Source organism: Anabrus simplex, chromosome 9, assembly GCF_040414725.1.
Source record: "Anabrus simplex isolate iqAnaSimp1 chromosome 9, ASM4041472v1, whole genome shotgun sequence".
In the NCBI taxonomy this organism is placed as follows: domain Eukaryota; kingdom Metazoa; phylum Arthropoda; class Insecta; order Orthoptera; family Tettigoniidae; genus Anabrus; species Anabrus simplex.
Window position 1 is genome coordinate 87545817 of NC_090273.1, and position 21933 is coordinate 87567749.

Sequence of the window (21933 nt, forward strand, 5' to 3'; positions counted from 1 at the left end):
TACAACCAGCTGCCGCGAAGAGCCACCTTTGCTGGCAGGACCTAGTGTTTACAGTGCACTATGTCTTCTGGTATAGGCTGGAGCAATTTTGTTACTTTCATAGATCTGTCTCGAACCCCACTGTCAGCAGTTCTGAAAATGGTTTTCCGTGGTTTCCCATTTTCACAGCAGGCAAATGCTGGGGCTGTACCTTAATTAAGGGCACGGCCGCTTCCTTCCAACTCCTAGCCCTTTCCCGTCCCATCGTCGCCATAAGACCTATCTGTGTCGGTGCGACGTAAAGCAACTGTATTGTCCCTATCACGAGCCAGAGGCTCATGGGACCTTTTGTCACCAATAAATAAATAAATAAAAAAATAAATCTGTCTCTGTCTTATCCTTGGCTTTGAAAATGTGAAAGTGACTGAGGTATGAACGATGCTAGTAATGCCAATTCTTATGCAGCGAGTCCCTGTTATGAATGGTGTGAAAATGTTGCTCATAGGATCGGTTGATGTATGCATTTCAGTGGGCTTGGCAGACTGATATGTTATAGCAACTCTGGTTCGGTGAGGAAAGCAACGGGAAACTACCTCACTCCTCATTTCCCTAGTACGCCTTTTCAGTGATGCCTAGGTCATCTATGGCAGCTTATGGCAGATCTGTTGAGGATCCCACCAGCGGCATCGCTGACGGACTGAACATACAAGAGGAAGAAACGAAATATATCAACTGATCACCGGGACTGGGAAAAATAAACAGGTAATAATAAATTTTTACCTACTGATTTTGGCTATAATCCTGATCTAGCCAGAATCCAGGAACAATCCTTGACTGAAAACTCTCCAGAGGTAGACATTTTCAAAAGACTTCTTCTGCATACCTTAATGGAAAAAATAGTCAAAGAAACGAACTTGTATCATGCGCAATACGTAGAGAATAATTTGGTAATTTCTCCCACATCCCGAACGTCAAAATGAACTGATGTTACTGTCAAACAAATGTATTTGTTTTTAGCAATAAGTGTGGTAATGGGTCATGTAAACAAACATAGGTTAGAAGAATATTGGTCTACCAATCCTCTTATTCACACTCCTGCATTTTCACAGTTCATGTCCGGTAATCGGTATAAACCAATTCTACGGTTCCTTCATTTCAATGACAACAACTTCCAACCTCAAGGCAACAGACTATACAAAATCCGGCCTATTATTGAGCACCTAAAACAAACTTTACCTGCCATATTTCAGCGTTTTAGAGATTTATACTGAAAGAGTCACAGGACAACGGAGAATTATCCCCATGTCTGTTCAGAACTACAAACAGAAAATGAGACCAGTTGATAGATCTGAGCAGATGATTATGGGTGTGCAGCCATCACGAAAATCCATAAAATGGTATAAAAAGCTATTCTCCACCTGTTGGAAATTGTAATTCTGAACAGCTTCATTTTGGAAAGGGTTTTGAAAGGACTAAAGAGACCTCATAAGGAGTTCAGAATGGAAGTCATCCGACCACTAGCAAAGAATGCTCCTCCAAGAGTCACACGACCTACTGGAGGCCGACCTTCAAATGGTGATACACCCGTAAGGTTAACCCCGCAACATTTCCTTTCTGTTATTCCCCCAAACCAACCAGGAGGGAAACCACCAAGAGGACAGTTTACCAGTACAAGGACTGCAATAAAACTGTGTGCCCAGCCCCATGCTTTGAGGAATATCATACAAAAAAAAAAAAACTTTTAAGCAGGTAAATTGTGTGATATTGTTCTTCATTTCATTCAACTGTATTTTATCAATTTTTGTGAATATAATGTTCCACAAGCTAGTTTTGATATTTATTAGAGAGGTTTATTGATGTGCCTGTAGAAACCTAAATTCTGGGGTATGTGAGCGTTTAGAAAACCTGACCTTGAAACAGACTTCTTAATATCTTAGCAGAAGATAATGTCCCACAACAGTTAACAGATAACATACATAGAACATGCATAGTGACAACCTTATTGCAGTAAAGTTAGGAAATCATCAGACCGAATGGGAACCGATTAGCAGAGGTTTGAGACAATTCGAATATCTGGGATACAATTTATCTTACCAAGGGGAAATTGATATCACTGCAAAAATAACCAAGTTTACCAGAACAACAGGAATTATAAATCACATTATGAAGCAATCTCTTGTTCAAAAACACACTCACTTATGTCTTTATAACACTTTAGCCAGACCAACCCTTTGCTATGGCAGTGAGGCAGGGACAATAAGAACTCAAGACATTTCCAGAATTACAGCATGTGAAAAGTCGTTCATGCACAGAACACCAGGCTATACAAAATGGAATCGTTAAAGAAATGAAGTTGTGCTTAAGGGACTGAATTGGAAATCAGTAATCAATTACTGTACATCTATGATTACCAAGAAAACTGGAAACGTCACATTCAAAGAATGGAATCTGGAAGACTACCAAAGGAGATCCTATGCTACCAACCAAGAGGACACAGACTTATAGGACGTCCAATGAAGCGATGGAAAGAAAATGCAAGACCATAACGGGCCACATGGCCCAATACTTGAAAGGATGATTATTATTATTATTATTTATTTATTTATTTTAATTTTTTAGCCAACATACTTAGGTTTATGGAGGTTTTTCTTCTTTTTGTCAGTCCAATACGGTTTCATCCTTTCTGAACGTAATTTTCTTTCTGCTTCTGGAATCACTCTTCCTATTCTCTGCTTGTTGATTTTTGTCTGTAGTCTAGTGTGTTTATCTTTCAATATGTTGAGAGTATTTATTTTGTATTTTAAATCTTCTATTGTAATATGCAACTTTCTCATGTTTTCTTTAAGTTCTGTGAGATTATTATTATTATTATTATTAATAATATGAGCTGTTCTAATGTTCAGGTACCGGTATTTGTTTATTTACAAAGTGTCCATTACCATACAAAGATTATTCTTGCAATTAAGAAATCTCTTGACAATTCCTATAGCAAAGCAAAGTCATCTCCATACAGGCCATGAAGGCCCTTAGAAGGGTGGAAGGTAAAGACTTCCACTATCTGTAACCTCATACGAAATTATCTTCATTATTGGTCCATATTGATACAGGTTCCTTTCTCTCAATTCATTGTAATCTGTAACCTCGGCACTTAGTGGGGTAGAGTGGTTAATTCCGTGTCCGTCCGCTTTTGCCCCCAGGAATTAACCTGGTACTCATTTCTGGCATGGATTGAGTGAACCTCATGGCCATGTACACCTCTGGAAGTGGAAATATAGTTTCTTAAGTTTTTTGATTTCCCTATGGGGAATCGAATCCACATCCTTTCAGGTGAACAGAGCATTCCCTTACCAGATTTCACAGTATGTAATTGTACAGTCTATGGAAGCTAAATACTGCATTTTCTGGTGTACAGGACCCTTTCTTTACCCTTAAAATAGGCCTTAAAAATGGGGCAAGTTTTATATAAAGAAGGTTGCAGATTTGTTGTGCTTTTGTGATTTTTCAGATTTATAAGAGGTCGGTGCACTTTTCAAAAGTTATTACAGCATTTTGTTAACTATTTTTATTTCTAAATTACATTCTTTTACTTTCAATTTTGTTTTATTCTGAAAAATTATGTTAAATACTAGGGTGCGTCTTATACATCAGAAAATACGGTAAATAAACAAATGAATAGAAGTATATCGCACTAAACTATAGACAATGAATTTCACTTACACATTTTAGTACATTTTTTCCAAAGTTATTTAAATATCTCTCCGGAATGTGCATCTTCATTTCATGGATGGCATGCTGCACAGGCAGCTTATAATAAGGAGCTTAACATTTTCTATTGAGCTACAATCCATCAAAGCTCAGAGCAATTTGGAGGAAGAAACTCCACAGTTAAATTTCTTAATATGGAAAAAGTGCGAGAGGATGTGCAGCATGGGTGTCAATGAACATCGAAATCTTCTGAACTCGTGCGCCCATTTTTGCACAATGCTGCATAGACAGCCTTCAAAAAAATGCTTACCGTTCGCAACGATTTGCTATTACTAGTACAATTTGTGAAAAGTGTGACAACATTTTGAAAACAGCACGGTTTTGCAAATGTTCCTATCATTAGTGTGGGCAGCTTTTTGCTTCTATCCCTTTTAACGCACAGCAGAACATTCACATACTTTCAGCTCTGATTGCCTCCATGATATTTCTCGCTCTTAAAAACCACTGTGCAATATGGAATTAAGTTAAAGAACAGTCCTGTCTCATCTGTATTAAAAATATCTTTAGGACCATACTCTTTCGAACAGTTTTCTTTCCAATCCTGTACAATCTCACTAATCAATATTTTGCTCTCACCAAATGCATTGTGGCTACTAATGCCATTCTCAATCATAAATTTATATGGTCAGACTGAAGAACTATGGAAATCTGCAACAGAGTCCTACTGCCAGTTCGTTAGCTTATTTGTGTAACATTCACCCACTGATAAGAATGCCTTCAGCTCTGTGCAACTGGAACCATTCTAACATGCATTTTTCCAAATGCTCATGCTTTCTGCCCAGAATGCATGTTCATTTACTCTTAGTCACTCCAAACACATGTCCACTTGCTTTCTTTTAGCACTGTCCTTCCCTATTTTCAGAATTTTGGGGGAATTATAATGCACTTCCTTTTCCTTTCGCTCATTGTCACTCCTCACATGAACTCGCTCAGGAACAATAACGTACTGATAGTTGCAAAACATAATGTGAAGTGAACATAGACAGTAATGAGAGTCAAGGCCACTATTATCACAAGCGATCTGGTGCTGAGAGGTAGTTTCCAGGTAGAAAGTACAGTGTTTCAAAAGTTGTGTGTTCACAGCCAGACTTTTAGTTAACCAACAGATGAAAATCAACAATGTTTCATACTCCTAGGAACTTCAATTTTGATTATATGGATTGTATAAGCATAAAAAACTTGCAAAAAGTGCATAAATAAAATACAACTGTATGGAAATTTGGCCAGGATCTCAAAAAGAGCACGTATTAAAAAATTATTAAAAAGTGTTCCTGTTCAAAGTTAATTAAAGATTGCTGCAGATGAAAAGTTTTACAAAAATGCATTACCTGCCAACTTTTGAAAAGGGCTATCAGTAGAACTCACGCGCAACAAAAGATCTAACAATTTTTGACATACCCTGGCTTGACAAGAATAATAATACCTCTGGGCTACAAAATACAATAATTCATGCTTTAAACAGGAAACTTCAATGAAATCATATACATTTACATCATAGGCCAATGATTTGTAGATGAACATAACAATCAAGAAGAAATTCATGTTACACAGCAGCAGGCATGGTGAATATTAGTTTGGAGCATACATGACAGGACTTCCTTGATAAATTAAGCAGATATGCGATAACTGAAAAAGGTTTTACACAATAAAACTTTTTCAACGTAACACAGGTAGGAAATACGAGGGTGAGTCAATAAATAAGTCCTAGACATGTGTGTGCCTTATACCATTTGAAATTACACGTGGAAGTTTGCCAGCAGATGGCAGCATGTGTGTGCTTGTCGTACGACATCTCGCAGGCACTCAGTCAGTCGGAGGCTGTTAGTGCACGATGGCATGAGTTGCATGACTGTACACGAGAAGAACAGTGGGCAGTTGTGCGTTTCTTGTGGGGCAAAGGACTGTCCACAGAAGAAGTGCATCGTGTAATGCATCCCGCCTATGGTAAAAACTGTTTCTCGCGGAAGCTGTGTTCAATTGGATCCAGAAGTTTAACCATGGAAGGAAAAGCATCAGAGATGGGGAGCGTCCTGGTCGTCTTGCGGAGGTGTCAACTACAACCACATTGCAGCATGTGGATCAACTCCTGACTTAGGCCCCATTGATTTTCATCTGTTTGGGCCCCTAAAAAATCATTTGGGTGGCCGTCATTTTGATACAGATGATGCCGTAATCTATGAGGTTACACGTTGGCTGCGACAGCAACCAAAGGACTTCTTTGCTGCTGGCTTTCAAGGACTTGTAAAGAGATGGTGTAACTGCCTGAATGTACAGGGTGAATATGTGGAAAAGTGAAATAAATGTCAGAAAGTTACTTTGATTATTTTTGCCTCAATTCAATTTTGCGACTTATTTATTGACTCGCCCTCGTAATATAATACACACTGCAAATCACACGCTAGTTCAACTTTTAAGTCATAGTTGTGACCTTTTTAGTTTCCTGCAAAATATCTTGGGAAAATGTTTTGTCATAACAGGAACTAGAACTCCTGGTCTCCAAAATAGAAATAGACTCCAGAGATTCATTGGACATGCATGATCTGAACTCTGTTCTACTTTTCTTCACAAGGCTGAAAACACATTCACATTCTGCATTGCTATGGGGTATGGTAAGAATAGAGAGCATTTCTCTAGAAATTCGGTTAAACTTCAGAAGTCCATCGGCTCCACGAATTCTTGATATTTGTGCCCAACTGGAATCACTTGCAGCATCTTGATTTGCAGCCGAAATGTCATCTACCTGAAGAATTGTGAACTGCCTCTGAAGCTCATTCATCACCTCCTCTGTAGTTTCATTCTCTTCCTTGCATAACATGATAGGAAACTTTTCGAAGAAAAAACAAATTGAAGAAAACTGTGCATCTTCAATTTTGTCTAATCTAGCAACTTGAGCATGCTTGAACACACCATCCTTGAGTGGCAGTACATAAGTAGTTTCTCACTGATGAAAAGAAAAGGGATTTATCTGTATCCTGGAGATCATTCACTATGTTCGAAATATGAATGCCAAAAACTAACTCATCATTTGAATCGTTTCCTCCACCATATGCATTATTAATATCACACCCACATATTGTGCAAAAGGCAAATTTTTCTCCCTTTCTTGATTTTAGTATGCACGGAAAATCAACAGAATACGATTCTTTAAATAATAGGAATGTAGCATAAGAATATGTCCGAGAACAAATGTCCCTATATGTACTGAAAAATGAAATGAACCTGGATCACTGAACGTCACATAAAATTATAAACACTCAAGGCAGTCAAGCACTTCATTAAAACATGTCAAAGCACACAAAGTCTTAAACCATTTCATGAACACGACGCCAACCTCACAAACAAAGAATATGCACATGGTAAAAAGCATACACAACGTGGAATGAATGTAATTCTTCAACTTTATAATTTAATGGGCTTCGCTAATAGTGGTATACCCAGTCACTGGAACGAATGTAATTAGTCCAACGAATACATGAAACTGTGAAGCACGAAGTTATAACAAAAAAAAATTTGAACACTTCATTAAAATATGTCAAAACCATAAAAGACCAAAACGTTCAAGGAACGCAGACTTCGTGAACAAAGAACACTCACGTGGTCAAAGAATATAGGTTAGATCACAATAAGCGAACGGAGCAAAACAGAGAATTTTCGAAGCAGAGCCTGTCGACACCTAAGATTCACACGGAAGAACTGTTATCCAGGCTTTAAATTCAATTCCAATAACGACACAAACATCACATAGTTAAAAATACCAATCATATCAAGGAATGAGTTATCGACTATCGTGAACTGCCTTCGACCAAGAACGAGCGTGCTTTGACCCAAGCAAACAATCTATTGTACGGAAGTGGAGCAATTATCGAATGTTAACGTTTCAAATTTTTGTCCGTGAACTCTTAAAATGACACCGTCCATCCGTAAAACCGTAAAATGCTGCAATTTCCGTAAATTTTACAGAACCTCGCTCTCTTTGCAAAGTATTCCTACAAAATGTATATACCTTGACAAGTTCATCTGAAACCCAGATACTAAAGTTACTCAAACCTCTCATCTCTTCCCCTTGATTGCACCCTAGTTGCTACATATACAGCAGATGTTGTGGTGCCAATTCTGCACTTCTTGGAAGAGGGTGTGTTTATGAGAGTAGCCAATAGGACTGTTATTTGCTTACACTTCCTCAACACCCAGTCAAGGAATGTACAAACTGACAGTTTTCTCCAGTCCGTGCATAGCGCGGGTAGAGGAACGTTCCTTTGACAAAGCAATACGAATGACATTGCCCCTAGCAGTGTTCTGGTAACAGTCTAGCACTTTCATTCCCTTGGATAACTAGCACTAATGTTACCTACCATCAGGGTTTTTCTTCATTTTACTTCATCTTGTTAGGCAATGGTAGATAAAAAACCAAAGGTAAAAATGACCATCATACATATGTAGTTATACAAGAATACACAGTAAATGATCAAATCATGCAGAACATGCTCTGTTATGATCCCATTGTACCCACCAGCCTCCATTGCATCATCATCTCCTGCTACCTCCTGCAAGTGCTGAACCAAAAACTCAGAAAAGGCTCCTTTCTTCTCCAGCAGTTCTCTGTAGGTGCCCATTTCAGTCACCTCACCATCCTTCAACACAACAATCAAATCCACCTCCGGTAGGTACGTCACACCATGTGTAACTAGTACTCGAGTCTGCAAGATTAAAACACTAGAATCAGAATCTGATACAAAAAATATAATACATGATACAACCATTATCATCAATATAAAGAAAGAAGTCACCGTTCTGTGTGCACATCATCTGTAGGGCTAAAGACAGATTGGTCAAGAAGAAAAATATGTAATTAGTCCACCTTGATCAATACAATAAATGTAACATAAAAACACACTAAAGGTACATTTTTCTTTACTGTAAAGTCAATACAGAACAAATATGAGAGTCTTAAATTGGAATAATTAAGAAGATCCGGAATTTCACAAGACTGAAAGCGACGAAGTTGAGATGGTTCCAATATCGTATTTACTCATGTATTAGACCCCCCCCCCCACCTTCGAGACTAAGAAAATGAAAAAAAAAAATCTCGCATACAAGATCCCCCCCATCATGATTCGTCAGAGAACAACGATCTGCTTCGAAGCAGGTACAAGTCTTACTGCAGCACTGATGACATCACACAAATTTGTGAATAGTTTAGTCCGTACAACCCAAGCAATGAAAACACGCGTCAATGTCATGCGGTACATATGTGTTTCGTAGTTAAGAAATGTCCGCCTCCGTAGCGCAGGCCTACTGAAGCTCTCATGACGTCGCACAAATGGGTGAACAGTTTTGTGTCAGACCCGCGCATTCCAAGTATATATCAGTCATGTATATATGTCTATGTTTTGTAATTATGATGATGATGCTTGTTTTTTCAAGGGGCCTAATATCCAAGGTCATCAGCCCAGTGTTTTGTAGTTAAGAATGTCCGCCAGCGTAATGGTTAGCACAATTAGCTGTTGTTCTCGGGAGCCTGAGTTTGATTCCTGGCACCATATCGCCAGAGATTTACGAATGGTAGGAAGGTTGATATGCGATAAAAATGGTCCATGCAACTCCCTTCCACTGGGGGCCTGTCTAACAAGAGTTCCACCACCTCGGGATGAGGAAACGAGATTACTTTAGTTGAGAAATATTCACGGTTGTTGCTATTTATATAGCAGGAGAGATCATTAACAAAGTGATTGTTTATTATCTCGTAACTCGGGCCAATATAGGTTTTTTTTGAGAGAAGTATATTTAAAATGTGATAAAAACAATCCAATCATAATGATTGTTTCGTACCTCACAAATAATAATAATAATAATAATAATAATAATAATAATAATAATAATAATAATTTTACTTCCCCACTTAAAGATTTTCGGAGACACCAAACAAAACATATTATGCATTAATAAAAAATGGAGACAACAATCGTACGAAATTAAACATCATGACGATAAAATGCATTACCGTCACACCTGCAGATATCCATGCAACAAACTTTCCTGTTATTCGTTTTTAATCTTCCTCTCTTATCTCGTTTACAGCTGTTTAGGTAAATCTGATGTGATAAATGTGGAGAACAAGCATGAAATATACTTAAAAATAAGGGTTTGGCTTTCAACAACTGCCGTTTTCCAGAGAACACTTCCAGTCATTATGTATTAGATTTGGAAGTACAACTCTTAACATATGCTAGTTATCAGCTGGTGGTTTGGCATGCTTTTTATAGCATGACTTTATTCGGAAGGAGTGGCTTCTGCTACACATACTTGAATTGGGAATATCAGAGACCATCTCCAGATCTCCAGAAACAATTTGGGAATAGATTCCCACTGTTTTGACTCTATAGTCAGGAATAAAAATATTTTTAAAAGTTTCAAAAGGACAGGACCTTGAATGTTCTCGATGCATTGCTGACGAGATGCCGGTAGCAGGGAAGTTGGCGGCACAAGACGGTAATTCAAATAACAGCAGTGATTAGGTTTACTCAGGTTTACTGTGTGGTAGGCTTATTGCTCAACAGACAGAGACAAATGACTGGCCATTAAGTTCTTTTGTATCAATATTGAATAATATGATAATATGGTACCCTTATCCCTTTTCCTACGGGGTCGAGTATGAAGCAAGATGAATCTTCGTAGGGAGTTTTTACAACTATATGCCCTTCCTGATGTCAACGTAATCAGAGGAATTAATGAGATGAAACGAGTGATGTGATATGAGTTATCGCTCTCAGTGCGATTTTATTTGACGTAAATAAATATCACACGAAAACACGTTCACTTCCTTGTGTAAACTACTTTATTGTCACTGTAAGTCACAACACACAATAGTAAGTGACAGTACACTTTTGAATGCAAGTAAACAAACACCCAATAGAAATCAAAAACATGTATAATACCACACATACAGTATCTGGGTAATGGCAAAATGCAGGGCCCAACAAAACCGCAAAACCGCAAAGAAGAAGAAGAAGAAGAAGAAGAAGAAGAAGAAGAAGAAGAAGAAGAAGAAGAAGAAGAAGAAGAAGAAGAAGAAGAAGAAGAAGAAGAAGAAGAAGAAATCAGTCGTTTGCTTTATTGCTAAGTACTGTATAAGCCACAAGAAGACGACTTTATCAAGTGATTCAGTGTTCGTCTTGCCCGAGTACATTATTTCACGGTTATTGTTTTACACTTGTATTTGTTGTTGGAGTTGTTAAAGTTATTGTCGCTGGATTCAGTCACATTTATTTTTATTTGTTACATTTTTTTTTGTTCTTGTTACGCGAGTCGAGCGGTCAAAGTGAATTGCCGCGATCTTCCTTTCACGTCATGTGTATTTGTTAATCCTTCTTTGTTATTACTTTATTGTTTTCCTGCTAATAATGGGAAAAAAGAAGGAAATAAAAACTTTCATTATGGATGAGAAAGTTTGAATATTAGAAAAGGTTGATTCGTACAACGGAACACGTGTTTCATTGGCACGCAAATTGCAGCTTCCTGTATCCACGCTGAATACAATTGTGAAAAACAGAGGAAGGATTGCATCAAGTGCTTCAGAATGCGGACCAAACTCCAAGAAAAGGAAGTATGTGTCATACTGCAAATACGAGAAAATGGAAAAAATTGTAAAAAGTTGGTTTGAAACTTCATGAGCCGCATGCATTCCAGCTGATGGTGTGGTCTTAAGGGAAAAGGCGCTTAAAGTAGCAAACATTCTTGGCATTGAAAATTTCAGCGCGTCCAATGGCTGCATCGACCGATTTAGGAAAAGGTATAACCTAACCTATAAAACTGTTTGTGGGGAATCTAATGCAGTTAGTGATGAAACTGTGGAAGAATGGATCGACAGAAGATTGCAGGAGCTGACCAAGGATTATGAACCCAGGAACATTTTTAACCTAGACTACATGAAACTGGACTGTTTTTCAGTGTGTTGCCCAGCAAGACTTTGGCATTCAAAGGAGATAAATGTCATGGTGGGAAACACAGCAAGATGAGGCTCACAGTGATGTTTGAAGCCAATGCTGATGGCTCTGAGAAGCTACACCCCTATGTGATAGGGAAATCTAAAAAGCCTCATTGCTTCTACAATGTGTGATCATTACCTACTGCCTACGATGCCAACCATAAACCTTGGATGACCTCAGATCTTTTCCAACAACAGTTAACTGCTCTGGATTCAAAAATGGGTGCGCAAAATAGGAAGATCCTTCTTTTCATCGACAGTTGTCCTGCACATCCCGTGGATGTTAATTTGAGGAATGTGCAGTTAGAATTTCTGCCTGCTAACTGCACAAGTAAGCTTCAACCTATGGATTTAGGGGTTATTCACTCCTTTAAGTCACTTTATAGGAAGAACCTGGTGCAGCGAATTTTATTCCTTATGGATACTGGAAAGGATCCATCATCATTTAAAAATTTCAATACTGGATGCACTTCACTTCATTGTAAAGTCTTGGAAAGCCATGAAGCAGACTACCATCTCAAATTGTTTCTTGAAAGCAGGATTTTTCAAGAATCATCCTGAATCTCAGCCGCCAGAAGAAAAGAAAAAGGCCTGCTACCTGATGTATGGAGAATGTTGCAATCAGACTTCAGTACTGAAGATTTTCTTCAGGTAGATGATTCTGTGATCACTGCAGAAGAAAGAAATGTGGAGGAGTTGGTTGCTGAGCAAACAGCAGCCGAGTCTCCCATCAGTGACAGTGATGAAGCAGACGAAGACAGTGAAGTGATGACTACCAGAGCTGATGCAAGTGTAGCAGTGGATGTTTTACGCAGGTATCTGTCATATGTAGAGGGGGGTGAAAATAATTTTTTATAACCCTTATGAGCTTGAAAAACAAATAGAGGTCATAAGAAATAAGGCTTGTAAACAGATATCGATTCTGGACTATTTTGGTAGGAAGCAGTGATTGTGTAGTTTTCCACCTGGAATAAATTTGTTTTAAGGTTTTAAATACAGGTACAATAGTAGCAATTACAATGTTTCATTCAGAAAAAAATATTGCATCTTAGATATTTCTATACCAATCCTAAGAAACTACTGTATATTAAAAGAATATATATATATATTCTTTTAATATATATATATTGTACCAGGAAGGCATAGGCCCTGGCACATATAAATTACAAATTTTATTTTCTAGCATACAATTCAGTTCCTATACGTGAGCAGCTGTGTGGGAGAATGTTCTCGTACCTACTGCACTCCACGAGCGAGAACGCAAGTCAAGCAATGTCAAGTGACGTCACCGCCGCTTGCAGCTTACTTCCCCTACAGAAGTTTCTCGGCTATTTTCATGAACTTTTAATGCCTGGCCCGAATAACACGAGACCAACTCTGAATTGTAGCCAATGTTCCGGAAACAAAACCCTGAAAAGTTTGAAATCAATCCATCCAGCGGTTTCTGAAATATGACAATTTAAAGTTTGGGAGAAATACTCGCCCCTCATCACCTGATTCCAAGTGCTGCTCACCAGACGTGTATATATAGGCCACTGGGCCAAGGCCATAGCCAGTGCAGTCCCGTGTACAGACTAGTGTGTGTGTGCAGAAAGTATGCTCCGTCGTGATTCGCGAGGACATAATCATGGCCGTAATCGAACGCTGTTGAAAGAGTGAAAGAACGTCGTACCGTACGTGAAGTTTCCAATGCGCCGTGGCGATGGTAAGATTCTACATGTTTCTCAAGGTGAATTATCGTAATATAACACTTGTGAATTTATTAACAGAGTAAAGCTATAATTTGGAGTGAGAATTGAAGTGTCCAATATTTTACGGACTAGTACACGACATCATGAACTTTACTAATTTCGTATAATTGTGAACTATGACAATATCCTAAATCATTATGTGTGGCAAATTGAAATCCTAATTTACAACAACTTCAACCAGTCTAAGACATATTTCTTTTACGATAATATATCAGTGAACTGTGTGCGACTGTATTATACTCGACATTCGTCCCATAACAGGGCAAAACTTAACTATTTTTATTGTGCACTTTCTCGATCTTTCGATCATCACTGTGAGACACCCAGTGAATATTTAGGACTTTTCACAATAATTTTAAATGGTACAGACTAGGGTGGTGCAAATACAACCATAAAATCGCCTTAATCTGTTAATATTTTTTCAGAGTCTGTGATACTGTTACAAATCACATTTTCAAGTGCTCACTACTTTACAATCGTATTTCAGACATAATTAGTGACGATTATGAACTGTGTTAATTCTCAAACCCATGAACTCACTCGTAAGCAGATCTTCTTGTATTCTGAGTGAGTAATCACAACTGACTGACTTTTTACAAAGCACTTAGTCCAGTACAGTGCTATTACAAGTGCTTCATGTGAATATTAATTCATCATTTTATCGTCATTTAAAAGAAGTTCACATTTTGCTATAAATTCATTTTCAAAGTAATTAATTAATTTGAATTCACATTACCTAGATGAACTTTAGGATATTCAAGAGCTTTATTAATTCCATTTTTTTTTAAATTCAAATGAACTGAAAGACATTCAGCAAGAGATTAAATATTTATTTAATTTTTCCATGACAAGTGTGTGTTCATTTTTGTGGTTTAAAATTTAGAAAGACTGTAGGTCAGCACCATAAATAATGAACTGATCCCAGGTGCAAATTGATATTTTGTGTTTACATTCAAATTAGAAAGACTGTAGGTTATTCATGTTCTATGGAAGAGTGATAATTATTCTTGATATTCTCAAGCAAACAGACTTCAAGAAGATCATAACATAAATCTTTGATTTTACATTTTTGGCAAATATTAGTTACAAATTCGAGTTGTAATTGGAATTGCAGGGTGATGTATCTGTGGATATTATCAATAAATTTTACAAAAAAAGAGTATTACCATCTATTATTCACCCTGCGATACTATCCGTCTCTGTACCTGCCCCAAAAACACCGAACTCTACCCGAGATCCTTCCCATGCTCAAACCCCACAATCATTTCCCGGTACAATATATATCATAACATATAACCTCAATGAAAAGCCAGCATTGCATAACAGAATAAATAAACTGACCAGAGCACAATATGTCACCAAGAATACCTACAACAAAAAGGGCCTCTCAATAGCAACAAAATTAAAACATTACAAACAAGTCACTCAACCAGAAATAACATACGCAAGCAAAACCATCTTCAAAACACCTAACACTGCACAAATAGACAAAATACTCAAGATAGAGAGAAGAATCATTAGAACGTGCATCAACAAATCATACCTAAAAGATGGACACTGGAGAGTAGCTTCTAATGAAACACTCTACAAGGAAATAGAACCAGTAATGAGCACCATCAGGAAGAAACGCATTTCATTTTTTGGACATCTAATCAGGACACCAGAGAACAGGATCATCAGGAGAATAATAGAAAAATTATGGAATAGTAAGTGCAACATTAATTGGATTACAGAAATCAAGGAAGATATGGATGAACTACAAATTACAGTGGAAGACGAAATAAACAAAACCGACAAAATCAAGAAATTGATTTAATATTAAGAATTTCATTATGGTCCGTATTGAATCGAGATTTATAATGCTTATTAAGGATAAAAGATTTCCACCCATTCAATACACTGACATAGTGATTCAATTAAGACATCACATATTTATTATAAACATTATGGTGTACATTATGGTACCTGTTTCGGCATCTTGCGTGCCATCATCAGCCATTGAGAAAATTACTGCAAGGTATATTGGATGAATATATATTAGAAAACTATTAGTACAATATAAAATATATACAGTGCATACTATTCTGATTAGCGAGTCTTACATTTATCTATCTATATATGTATATACACACACATTAAAATATATGTGACCCAAGCTTTTCTTCCTTTTAAAAAAAATATCACAGTCTTTGTGTGACTATTGTAAAAACAACTAGCTGTTGATATAATTTTAGCTTGAATTCTGCATTCATAATATTGTTCCAAAAATATAAGTTTATGGCTGAGATCTTGAAAAATTGTTTCAATGTCAGGTAGAATTGGACAGGTTAATAAATCAAGAAACTCCTAGACAAACAAAACAGACTGAAAATCAGAATCAACAAACAGACAATAGGAAGGGTGCTTTATATAAACTTTATTGCGCACAAGTTGTGCAGTATTAGGATAATTAATCAATACAGAGGTCTATGATTGATTTCACACGATTTTTACACGACAGTACGTGATATCGGTCACAAAGTTTATCACAGAGTTCACATATGCACATCGAGTCCGGGTCGTAGTATGTCTTCGACCTACATATTTTGTGATGGTAGCCATGGACTGCCATGGAATTTACAAAATGTCTCAGCTCCTGGTTTGTGCCGGTCCATGCTCTGTTCATCATGGCCTCTGAAGAGTAGAACTCTGGCCATATCTCCTTCTTTTTCTTCTCCCTCTCTAACCGCAGTTTCTTCCAGTTCTCTGTACAGGGCAGATTGAATTTCCATCTCAGGTCCTCTATTAGAAATGTTTCTCTCGCGAGTTCGTACACTAGTCTTGACTTGGTGTACTTTGAAATTCCGAGGGCTGCTTTCAAGAATCTGGCTTTCACTTTTTCCATTCGTATTAGGTCTTTATAGCTTAACTTTTCCCATGTTATCTCTATTCCGTATGTTAGAATAGGAACGATTTTGGCTTCAAAGAGGGCTATAGCTGTTTCCAGGGAAAGTTGTCTTAATGGAATGATGTCGTAGATGGCTTTGGTTGCGGCAGCTGCTCGTTGTGTTGTGTGAATTCTGAATGAGTGTGCTGTTGTCTGGACCGTTACGCCCAGATATTTGAAGCTGTTCGTAGTTTGTAGAGGTTCATGTCTGAGGTAAATTTTGTCCCTTGCAGATAGGCGTCCTCCTTTCCTGAAGACCATGTGCTTTCCGATGAAGAAAGAAGGATAAGATCAGAGAGAATGAAGAAGTACTGGGCTGACAGGAGACTGAAAAATTCTTTGTATAAAGTTGGCTAGAGTGGTCCAATGAAGGCCATATAATAATAATAATAATAATAATAATAATAATAATAATAATAATAATAACAACAACAACAACAACAACAACAACAATAATAATAATATTACACAAATTTTTAACACCTACCAGTAACCTTCTCCTGGGCAAAAGATGAGCAGATTTACAAAGGCAGTGTAGTCAACAGTTAATACAGTACAGTAATTAACTTACATGGACCTTTATTTGAGGTAAGTACAGTAAATCAATTGAAATTGAAATACTCTACAAATTAATAATATGCATTTGTGTAACATGTACCTCTTTTTCCAGAGCATTTTTATATATACCTGTACAAGTTTTTTCCTAGGATTTACACTTTCCCCCCCTTTTACACCAGTATTCCTTGGTCCCTTGAAAAGTGTAAAAGAGGGATAAAACTGTATTAGTCATATTTAACATTTAATAAAAGATAATTTAATATGCAATAAAAATATAATTAAAATATATTAAAAATAATATTTGAAGGTTTTACATCAGTTAGTATGTTGTACCTACGACAATTATCCCCCTCTATGACTTTCAACATCTATCCTGTACATTCCTTACTCTAGGTCTTAAATTATATCTATGTCTTCATCTCTCTTATCCTCACTGTTTAACTACACACAGACTACCTCAGTCACACAGTCCTCCTGTTGGCACAGGCGGTTCAATCGGAGGCCACCGCACCTTCCCATGCTGGGTCTGGTGGGTCCAGTCGACTGTGTCTTCGATCATGGTGGCGATGATCCGCAAGTTTTCGCGTGGCATTCGGAGCTCTGCTGGCTTTCCCTTTGTTCACCCTTTGTGTTCTGTCAGGTCCCATGCATCTTCATAGTCCCCCGGTGTGATCCATGGGATAGGTTTGCATGTCTTGGACTCGGCCCTGTTGAATCTCGTCTTTTTCCGGGGTTCTGATCTCAATGTTCTTACTGATACATGGCTTTGTGCCGGGACGAGTGTCCTGGTCAGATGGCACCCTGTTGGTTGTCTCTTCTTCAGTGATTTCCTTTTCCACTAACACATCACAGTCCACGTTGACATAATCAGCACATCCAACTTTTCACACAAATGCTTCCAATTCTCCACTGTTTCTGTATTCAACTTTTCACTTTCTGCAATGTTGTCTTCTCCATAACCCACTCCAGCTTATCTAAAGCAGTTCCTGATTACCTCTTCTTTCAGTGAACATCTGTATTGCTTCCAATAAGTTGACATTAATGTCTCTCTCTGAGGCAATGTTACATAGCATACACCGGACCACACAAGTTCGGTAATGCTGCTTCACCATGTGAAGCATCCCCTGATCCAGTGGCAGCAGAACTGACGTAGTATTTGGAGGCAAAAATAAAACTCCCACATGGCGAGGTACAAAACTGTGAGAGGAGAAATTGTCTAACATGAGAAGAATTCTCCTCTTTTCGGCCTTCATCCAACGTTCCAGGCACAACAACCACTCTTCGAAGATCACTGATGTCATCCATGCTTTTTTTTGTGCCTATATTCACAGGGCAGATGCTGTACTCCTTTAAAGTATCTTGGCTTCCCCAACTTCACAATTGTGAGAGCTTTGTTTATCCATCCCTATGGAGTTGGTGCACAAGAGAGCTGTTATCCGTTCTTTTGAGCTTTTGCCCCCAAAATACTCATTTCTCTTGAATTCAAGGGTTTCAGCATCAATTTGTAGAATAATACAGTCTCGTCTGCATTATAAATATCTGCCAGCAAACATTCTTTCAAGGCAGCTGATAGTGTCTCCATCCGCCATGAAGATGCCACTTTCTTTGGGACAGTGTTTGCTTCACCATTTACAACCTTGTGGGAAATGCCATATCTTTCCCAGAACTTACAAAGCCAACCAGTACTCCCCATAAATTCCAGAAACCCAAGTGAAAATGCAAAGGATCGTGCAAGCTCATATAACAGTGGGCCGTTGACACGAATGTTTCTGGTTCACAATTCGACAAACCACGTATTGTAAAATTCTTTCAACAATAAAATTTACTCTATCCACCTATTCAATACAATTCACAGTTTACAGTGATTAAATTCTAAATGAATTACACTTTTCAGGTACATGTTTCACCCTTTTTGGGCATCCTCAGCCTGTTGACAATCTTAAGGTCAAGTCCAAGGCTTTGTTTGAGTAGAACATTTGAACTTGATACAATACAAAATGATCTTATTCTAAAAAAAATTTTTGTAAAAAAGTTTTTCTTAAGATGCTTGCTTTTTAATCACCTATGTCATACGTTTGGTAGCAACAAAACTGGAACTGTGGTATATTATCAATCATGCAAAGCTTGAATATCCCATGTGGAAAGAAGCGAAGTTGGATGATACTATTTTCTAAGGAATTTAGTGTAATTATGGGTTAACATCGTGTAAGTTGGAATTTTGTTAAATAACCTTCATAGGCAGCTGTTTCTCTAACAAAATGCTTCATGGGTTGTTTATGCCGTTCTTATTAGACTGTTTTTCTCATTGATTCATTGTTTGACCTTGGAATGGTTTGTCTGTAATTGAATAAAAAGAAAAAGAAATTTAGAAAGACAAATGTTAGAGCCTGCATTGATAATTATAAAGATAATAGTATAATACCCCATAATTGTGGTCAAACTTATCCAGTCTGTTAGTTGAATCCTCCTGTTGTGGTTGTGTCTGATCGACTAACCTTTTTACTTCTAGTGTAGTACTGATGCAGTAACGGTGGGGTGGAGCGTAGAGGGGGAAGGAGAGTGGGTTGTTCATTGTGCGCTTGCGTTATTGCCAAAGAGGTGTTGCGGAATTAGTGTGAGCGGGCCAAACATTGGGCGTGGTAAATGGAACATTTGAGTGCTGCGAGTGAAAAATAGTAGGGACCTTATTCTGATTTACAGTATGGATCAACCTTGGAGTTACCCCATATAATGGATTTTTGTTGTCAATCATGTCGTTAAGATTATTATCTTTATTATAGGTTGGTCCAAAATTAATGTATAAATTTTCCATTTCACTAACAAGCTAAGCTTCTAACGACAGATCTTTCTCCATTGAAGTAAATGTATGTCCCATTTCACTCATATGCTGGCTCATGGCTGAATACTTGTTGCGTTTGGAAGAATTGTAGTGTTCAAAATACATAGTATAAAAGCTGCTCCCAGTTTGACCCAGATACGAGAACCCATATTGTGTACACTTTAGTTTATAAACCCCAGATCTTGAGTAACCGTTGTTATTACAGAGATGCCAACTTTCAAGAAAGGTAATTCGTAATGCAGCCGTTAGGCCACGGGGGGGGGGGTAGAATTTTGTTTTGTTTTGTGATCTTACTAACTTATATATCATTGAAAGCTTGTAGTTCCAGTTTGGTAAACGTACACTGGTGACATGCTTTTTCTTTTCATACCATGTGCATCCTCTGCACTTAACAGTTCGGAGTTCATATTAGCATGAAATTCAGTCGTGTTCTTCCTCGTCATGCGCATCCGAAAAATCGCGTCTACACACACTACAAAACACGTGTGAATGAGATTTTGAGGAACGCAGTAAACAGGGCCATTCTTTCCAGTATTCCTCCCTAAATTTTTCAACTATATTTGGTTTATTACTAGGTCACTAGTCACGGTAACATAATCACACGTATTTTCCTGCACAAGAAATCACTTCGTTATTTCAAATCTTTCGCATTTCACAACACACGATTAGCATATATCCTAGAAGAGAAATATACGAAAATTTGGCAACCAAAATCGCAATAAGTACTTCAACAGTCACGCACACAGCATTCATGATTAAACGGAGTTTGTCACCACTTTACCGCCAAAACAAAGACAAAAAACTTGCATACTTGCATGGAAGTCCGATCATGTGACGAACAAAGACAACAACTCCGCAAGATATACCTCTTCACAGATGCCTTTATTTCCAGTACTGGAAGCTAGTGATGTGCTTGAGCCTGGCTCGAGCTGCTCGAACAGATGACGTCAGAAGTTCGAGTTTTGCTTAAGCTTTTGTACACGCCACAACCGAGCGCCTTGCTGTTACTAACACCCAGCGAACTTGAGAAGGATATGTAAGAGTATTACGCTGAACAGTACCGGTTCGTCCTCTTTACTGTTACTTCCGTGTCTTTTGTACATAATATATAACTTCGACCCATACCAATATATTGGAGACAGTCAAAATTTGTGTTTGTGCGATGATTCGTAACAAATGCCTCCATCTGAATAAACCAATTGTCTACTAAAAAGTGTTGTTTGGGCCATATAAAGACAGAAAAAGGAAACCACATGTCGTAATAGTTACATATTTGAATGATTATAAGGCATCATTTTCTTTAATTGCCCATCTTCTTCTTCTCTGTCTTAATTTATTTACCCTCCAGGGTCCCTGTCCTGGAGCTTCAGACTTTGGGTCGGGGATACAACTGGGGAACATGACCAGTATCTCTCCCAGGCGGCCTCACCTGCTATGCTGAACAGGGGCCCTGCGGGAAGATTGGAAGGGATAGACAAGGAAGCGGCCGTGGCCTTAAGGTAGGTACCATCCCGGCAATAGCCTGAAGGAGAATGTGGGAAACCAAGGAAAACCACTTCGAGGATGACTGAGGTGGGAATCGAACCCACCTCTACTCAGTTGACCTCCAGAGGCTCAGTGGACACCGTTTCAGCCCTCGTACCACTTTTCAAATTTCGTGGCAGAACCGGGAATCGAACCCGGGGGGCCCTCCAAAGGGTGGCAGCTAATCGCACTAACCACTACACCACAGAGGCGGACCAATTGCAATCAATGAATAAATTGATGGTTTTATAATGTAATGCTTATGCACGTAATATCGGTATAAACTGTATACCTCAACAGTAGAGTAACTTTGTAGACCCTGTCCAGGCGGACATTCTGAGCCTTTCACCAGTCTAATGCGAGCGGCCGTCCACTGTGCTATTCGTGAAAAACAAAACGGAGCCTACTATGGATATTTTACCTGCAAATGTCGACGTCGTTTTATGTGGAGGTGTCTCCCCCTCATTTGGAATGGTGTCATTCGATGAAGAACGAAGATTATAAATTTTTTAGTGTCTTATTATCGTTGATGTATTTTTACTATCATTTTTAAATATTTTATCACATCGCGTGCATTTTACTCGTTTGTCTGGAAGCTCTTCCGTAA

General features: G+C 38.1%; 1 protein-coding gene across 10 annotated transcripts in view; it reads right to left on the reverse strand.

Annotated features, from left to right (window-relative positions):
• MRP (Multidrug-Resistance like Protein 1) overlaps positions 1-21933 on the reverse strand; it is a 482909-nt gene that overhangs the window by 239725 nt on the left and 221251 nt on the right. For all 10 annotated transcript variants that reach the window (XM_067153606.2, XM_067153603.2, XM_067153605.2 and 7 more), the window contains one exon: positions 8255-8441. In XM_067153606.2, the coding sequence (XP_067009707.2) occupies positions 8255-8441 (187 nt within the window). The remainder of the gene's footprint in view (positions 1-8254; positions 8442-21933) is intronic.